We start from the raw sequence: 6,753 nt of genomic DNA on the forward strand, positions 1-6,753 counted from the left end.
GTTCCATTGCTAGCTTACATTCATCGTCGAACCAACCTTTACGGCTTTTTTGCGGTTGGTGCCAAGTATGTTTGTTGCCGTACCAATGATAAGGTTCTTCAAGTGATTGTGAAGATCATTTATTGATGTTTCATCTTGAAGATCTCTGTTGACTGCGGTCATTGCAGCATCCATTTCGCCCTTATAGGTGTTACGGAGGGCTGTGCTGTGGATGGCTTCAGTGCTCAATCTCACTTGATTGTCAGAGAGGGTTTCTAGGTGGTGTTGTTATTCGAGCCAGGAGCACCATTCCAACGAGATGGTGATCAGAGTCTATATTTCCCCTCAATATATTCTGATATACATCAAGGCTGAGAGGTGAAACTCGGACAATAAGACGTTTTTTTTCTTTATAAGGCCATTAAAAGTGTAGGGAAAGAATGTAAACAACCGATAAAGTTTTATTTACAAGACTTTATTCATGCAAATAGCAAATCCTTAGAAATAAAAGCAAGATTTATTCTCATTAATTTTTAAAAAACTTTCTGAACGGTTTTTCTTGCTAATAGGCGTTTTTTTTTCACGCGACTCTACCACTGAAATTATTCTTCCTTAGTATTATTCTTACCTGTTCTGGATTCGCTTCCTTTCCGAATTGCATTTTTAATGTCGCCGTTAACTTCGGAGAGCTTAACTTTTTCTTTTTTCCTGTAGTACATCGTCCTTTGGATGCTGAAAATATTTTCGTTTGTTTGGTCTGGTTTAATGATGTCGTGAACTGTAGAATGGCTTCGTTTTACAATACTAGCGATCTGTTGTATTAATAAACCTTCTTTAAAATTATTTATAATAAGCTCCGGAGTTGCGATAGGGATTTGTCCAGATTGTCTTCCCACTTTTAAGTTTCAAGCTGAAATTTCGCAAAATCAAGTAAAAATTATCTTTGAAGTTTCTCAACGTAAAATGAAAACAGAGGATTGTCAGAGTGATCCCAAATTTTGGAGATGCCCTACATTTTCTGATAAAACAATAGCGGTATTGTCAGTTGTTCGAGTTCCAATTTGAGAACAATTTTCTCTCAAACTCTATTTTTTTGAAAATTGAATTGGACAAATCTTGTCTGTGTTTTCAAGGATTTATATTAGCATGAATCAGGCCTTATAAAAATACATTTTTCAACTTCCTACATTCTTTTTTGGACCCTTAATAGCCGTATAAAAAAAATACCCTTAATTCACTCTGGACCACTGTACTCTTAGCAGAAAAGCTGTACGTACACCTCATGTAATTTAGTTTTCAATCTTAAAAAAGGGAAACGAATCAAATATTTCCCAAATTTTGTTTCGGCTATTGATTAAATATTTGTTAATCACTCGGCACACTGATTTTTAATAATTTCGTCCGAGTATTGTCAGATACAGATAACTGTAATTTTTCCAGGAAACGTTCAAGATCAAAGCAGCCTGAAATTATCTTGTTTTTGTTTATGTACGTGATTAGAAAGTTCGGGTAAAGTTTGTGTGTTGCGGCACTTGTTGCCGGACGCACTGTTGAACAGGCGCAAAGCAGACTTGGCATATTGATGCCAATCAAAGCAGCCGCGGACAGGGCTGCAGCAGGAGTCGCGGCCTTGAGTCGGTTAATGGCGAATGTCGGCGGCCCTATATCAACTAGGAGACGTCTCCTCATGGGAGCAACGCAGTCCGTCCTTCTCTATGGTGCGGAGGTATGGGCTGATGCCCTTGACAAGGAGGTGCATCGTAAACGCCTCGCTTAAGTGCAGAGGCGGGGAGCTTTGCGAGTGGTGTCTGCTTATCGCACCGTCTCCGAACCGGCTCTCTTGCGAGAGGTGGGACGGCCTCCGCCAGCAGCTTTATGCAGACACAGGGGAGCTCTCTCCAGACAACATTGTCAGAAAGATGCTGAAGAGCGCTGGCAGCTGGAATCGTATTGCGCATTATGTTCGGGCTCTTCTTACTACGAAGAAGATTGAACTCGACCGGCCGGGGATCGGACGGTAAGGGCTTCCTTGAACTAACAACTCCCTTCCTCCCCTCCCCTCCCGTTGGTGAAAGGAATTCCCTGACTTGAAGGCTCCCAAAGCCGGGAGAGCGGGAGGGCTAGCCCGAAGTAATGTGTCAAACGGTTCTAGGCTAGTTCTCTGATGACAGGGAGGTGTTTAGTTGGTAGTCCGCCAGCGTGCTGTTGCGGGAGTCCAACACTCAGCATTCACCTACCCTACTCCCAACAAAAAAAAAAAAAGTTTGTGTTGTGGAATAAGTGTTTAATTGCAATGGCAATGGAGAAAAATCATTATCAAATTATGAAAAGGAGGGAGCAAGTTACAGGGAAATTGCGGGAGACGTCGGAAGACAATATTCACTCATTCAACGGGTTGTTAGCAACTTTAAATCAACAGGTGAGTTCAGTTCGAAGAGCCGTTCTGGTCGTCCATCAATGTTGCCGCGGAGACAAAGTGGCAGTGTTCTAACAATGGTGAAAAAGAATCCTTCCTCGACTAACTGCAAGAGAGATGACAATAGAAATCAAACAAAACTTCAAAAAGCAAATTTGTCCGGATACCATCAGGAAAATACTTGAAAAGACTGGTTATAGTGGACGAACCGCACCTTGAAAACCTTTTTTTTCGCCGATTAATCGAAAAAAGCGCGTTGCTAAACAATACGTAAATCAGCTCAAATCGTTTTGGAAAAATGTTTTCTTTTCGAATGAAAACAAGTTTCCATTTTTGGGATAAAAGGACGAAAAATATTATGGAGGAAATCAAGGACAGCATTTCAAAAATTTACTTCCTATATTGAAACACGGTGGTGGTGGAGTACTGGTTTGAGGGTGTAGTCGGCTAATGTCATGTGTAACCTTGAGTTTATTGAGTCAACAATGGATAAACTAGCTTACCTTAAAATTTTAAGGGATAATTTTGATCGAAGTACCCAAAATCTCGACTTGGACAAGGATTATTATTTTCAACATGATAACGATTCCAAGCACAAAACCCTAGTTGTGGGGCTCTGGTTACTCTATACGACACCATTATCAAAAGGCGTTGCAGTTCGCAATCGTCATTTTGAAACTCACGGTGGAGGATAGTATAATAAATTCAGTGATAATATATCCCAACTTTTTGCACCAAAAAGTGTGGAAAAGTTAGTCGTTCTCAAGGCCAGGATATTTCCGAATTGTATATGGGTAGGTCGGTTTTGTATAGAGTGTCTTAATATTGTGTAATTCAACGGGAAAAGACTGATTGTGAAATATATGTTACCTCCAAAACCAAATAGTGCTTGAGTTTCTGATATCAAAATGACTTGTTCAAAAGATTATAAACCCAGGAGAAATTATGTTTTCAAACAAACATTTCAAAAAATACCTCACCACCAAAGTCATTTCAAAATGGCTTTTGCGAAAAGATGTTTCAATGGAACCAAAAAAAAAATAAGAAAAAACAATATCTACACTTTTAAAAAAAATAGAAATCATTTATTTTTATAATAATTCAATTAACAATGTGCAAAAAAGTTCAATTGATCACAAAGACCTTCCTTCCAGACTTCAATTCTAATCCTAACGAAAGTAGAGTAAATTTAAGCACTAAAACCCTTCCAGTGGTACTATATATAATGAACGTGCTACAAAGGTAGTTATCAATCTTCTCGTATACTCCCTGAAATCCTTTTAATATAATGTTCTTATTTTTTAGTATAAAGTTGCGATGGATCAAATGTTACCATCACACTAAGCAGTTGTAGCGGCAAATACAGGAATCTCTTTCAAACAAAACCTTAGAAAATGATTGGGAGCACTGATTTATTAATTATAATGGTTTAAGAATCGATTTCTCATAGGGCGGTGAAGAAAACGCGGTAATTGGCTGACGCTTCATAACACGTCACTAGACGAGTACTTTGAATCTTAGCTACGTGATAACTCGGGCCGGATGAATATTCTGCGGGGTCTCTTCTCTTGTGACTTCCTTTCAAGACGACTACACACAGAAGGAGCAACTTGAGCGGAAAAGTTACACGGAATTTTTTTGTGCGCCTTTTGGGTGTGTCGGTGAGTCCATGTCACCTAGGCGGTTTTCTTGTGTGTGTTTCTTCATATTACCCCAACAAGAAACGAATACATCGTTGGAGTGCAAACATGGAGTTCAGAGAATGTTGGACGTGTTTGCTTCTAGTAGGCTTCCCATAGAGGAATTTTGAAGCATCATTCGCTCAATGATTCCATTAAAATCCATTACCATTAACCAGAAATGAATCTTCAAGGAAGTTCTGCCTTTGGTTCCGCTGGGATGTGGGAAGCCACAAACAGCTGCGCAATGTCTGTTTCTATAATAGATGCTGGCATGTGTTCGAAGCGATGTGCTCGCACCCACACGGGCGTAAAACAATGCACTGCACCAGATACACGGCACTATCACCTGGGCAGGGTCGCATTATCATTTTTTGACTCATTTTGCCGAACTGCTAGCATTCGTTCCGTCCGACTCAAAATATTATTATATTATCTGCCAAGGATCTTTGGCTGGTAGACAGACTTAGTGACCGTGTTAATGCCAAGGTGATGCAACAATCAACTCTCTTTGTATCATCGGTGCTTATTTTGGGGGCTACTTACTGCTTTCTTCAGTGCGTAGCTAAGCAAGCAGTAACTAGCTCCCGAAATAGGTACTTATTTGCAAATAAATGTATTTGTAATGAAAATTATACTATTATGTGTTTTCTTATTAGCCAGTTCTTGCATGAAATTTCTTGACGTGCATTTATAAAATAAACTGTCAAAAGAAAACCGCTGTGTATTTTCACTCGAAATTTTGAGGGATAAACAGATGATTCCAAAGACTACATTCTTTCAAATAAGCAAGCAAAAAGAGTGTGAAATGTGCCGTTGTTGCGAAAAGGTTAACAAACGCTGGCTTTACAATGGTCTGATGTTTAACCAAGTCAATTACAATCACAGTTCCTACTTAACAGTGCACATTGAACGTACTCGTCAGGTGTCATCTTTGAGATTTCTTTGATAATAAACAAAATCAGCTGCTGGAGAGCACCGGCACACACTGACCGTCAAAATTATGTAAGTACGCCGCAGTCTTAAGATTATTGTTTGTAACCAAACTTGTGCGCAGTGACGATGAGGACTTTTTCAGTGCTTCAAGCGATGCAGCAGCCCAACTTGCTATCCAAGTTCCGTGGGTCTGTCCTCGGCGGTCTCGTAGGGGACTGCTGCGGGGAGCCCTACGAGGGCCAGGTGCTTACAGACGGCGACAAAGCCATTCTTCGTAGAAGTTTGAACCAATTGGAGGGACCGTATTTTAAAGGCATGCGACAGTTTTATACCCAGAAGAATGAAGTAAAGATTGACTGAAATTTTCATTGCAGCTCCCGCCAAGAAGTACACGGACGACTCAGCAATGACGAGGTCAGTGATCCGCTGCTTGATTGAGCACAAGGACATCAACACGAAGGAGCTGGCCACGAGTTTTGTCAAGGAGCATGCGGCGGAACCAAACCGTGGATACGGAGGCGCCGTGGTGGAAGTCTTTCGGAAGCTGCTGAAAAACAAATTCACAGACATCGTGGGGCCGGCTCAGGAGCAATTCCTGGGGAGGGGCTCGTATGGCAATGGAGCTGCGATGCGAGTGTCACCCATTGGATTGTTTTGCTATAACAAACCTGAAAAGCTTGTCGAGCTGGTGAAGAAATCTGCAGAAATCACACATAGTCACAGTCTGGGCATCAACGGAGCTGTCCTCCAAGCAGCTGCAGTAAATATCTGCGTTCAAAAGGACCCCAAGACATTTTTCCATGACGAATTTCTCAGCGAACTTATCCCGAAAATGCAAGAACTGGAAAAGGAGTCGGAAGTGCCCGGTATCAAAGCGTCTGGTCCTAATTTTACCCAACAATTGAAGGAAGTCAAAACCTTACTTGACTCGCCCAACCCATTGTCGGAAGATGAAGTCCTCAATGCACTGGGCCACGACGTTACTGCGATTTATTCGGTTCCCACCGCTATCTTCATTTTTCTGAGGGCGCAGGGGCCTATCGAAGGCATCCAGGTGAGTAACTTGTGAATAAAATCCTCGAAGGACGTACGACTAAGCAGTTATCTCTTTGGCAGTCGGAAAATCCCTTCCGGCGAACTCTGGAATACGCAATATCTCTGGGCGGAGACACGGACACCATCGCCAGCATGGCTTGCTCGCTGACGGGGGCGCTGCATGGCGACAGTCTGATACCGGAAAACCTCTTGAAGCACTGCGAGGCGCACGGGGAATTTATAGAATTAGCAAATAAATTGTACGAAAGTAGCATTTAGCGAACCGAAAATATTTTCGCGTTTTATTTACTGCAACATCTGCGTCTCGATTGCCCTTGAATGTGTGGTGTGGTGGGAGGTGTTGTGATTCTGTTTTGCGATTTTAAAATTAATAAATTTATTTTTGGAATAAAAAAAACTCACGACGAGGATGGGATTCGAACCCACGCGTGCAGAGCACATTGGATTAGCAGTCCAACGCCTTAACCACTCGGCCACCTCGTCATGCTGGCAAGGTTGTCCGATATCTAAAATCAACTTCTTCAGGTTAGTGCGTTTTTACTAAAAGTATTTAAATTCTTCTTTAATGGTTATTTGAAATATCAATTATAAAAATAATGTGAGAGCTATAATGATTTATGTTATTAACCAATGGCCAAATACCATCCTGCTTGGTTGAAGACAACCACGAGGGCAGAGTTGTCGTAA

General features: G+C 41.3%; 1 protein-coding gene and 1 non-coding gene across 4 annotated transcripts; one reads left to right on the forward strand and one right to left on the reverse strand.

Moving 5' to 3' along the window:
* The first annotated feature begins 4,923 nt into the window (after window positions 1-4,923).
* LOC119660185 (ADP-ribose glycohydrolase ARH3-like) lies at window positions 4,924-6,337 on the forward strand. Of its 3 annotated transcripts, none has more exons than XM_038068600.1 (4): window positions 4,924-5,079; window positions 5,153-5,323; window positions 5,385-6,064; window positions 6,127-6,337. In XM_038068600.1, exons 2-4 carry the CDS (start codon window positions 5,164-5,166, stop codon window positions 6,322-6,324), a joined length of 1,038 nt encoding a protein of 345 aa, XP_037924528.1. In that variant the 5' UTR covers window positions 4,924-5,079; window positions 5,153-5,163; the 3' UTR covers window positions 6,325-6,337. The 3 variants fall into 3 exon arrangements, with proteins under 3 accessions (XP_037924528.1, XP_037924527.1, XP_037924526.1); XM_038068599.1 differs by having other exon boundaries at window positions 4,933-5,079; window positions 5,132-5,323; XM_038068598.1 differs by lacking the exon at window positions 4,924-5,079 and having other exon boundaries at window positions 5,086-5,323.
* Window positions 6,338-6,467: 130 nt separating this feature from the next.
* On the reverse strand, window positions 6,468-6,549 carry Trnas-gcu. Its single transcript has one exon. It is a non-coding gene; the product is annotated as a tRNA-Ser (tRNA).
* Window positions 6,550-6,753: the final 204 nt, after the last annotated feature.

The sequence above is a fragment of the Hermetia illucens genome, chromosome 6, assembly GCF_905115235.1.
Source record: "Hermetia illucens chromosome 6, iHerIll2.2.curated.20191125, whole genome shotgun sequence".
Lineage (NCBI taxonomy): Eukaryota > Metazoa > Arthropoda > Insecta > Diptera > Stratiomyidae > Hermetia > Hermetia illucens.

Excerpts from the sequence above, each read along its gene's own strand:
- LOC119660185 (XM_038068599.1), top strand. The coding sequence starts at position 5,137 with ATGAGGACTTTTTCAGTGCTTCAAGCGATGCAGCAGCCCAACTTGCTA. Across the intron at positions 5,324-5,384 it reads GGAGGGACCGTATTTTAAAG|CTCCCGCCAAGAAGTACACG; the intron begins GCATGCGACAGT and ends TTTTCATTGCAG. Across the intron at positions 6,065-6,126 it reads GGCCTATCGAAGGCATCCAG|TCGGAAAATCCCTTCCGGCG; the intron begins GTGAGTAACTTG and ends TCTCTTTGGCAG.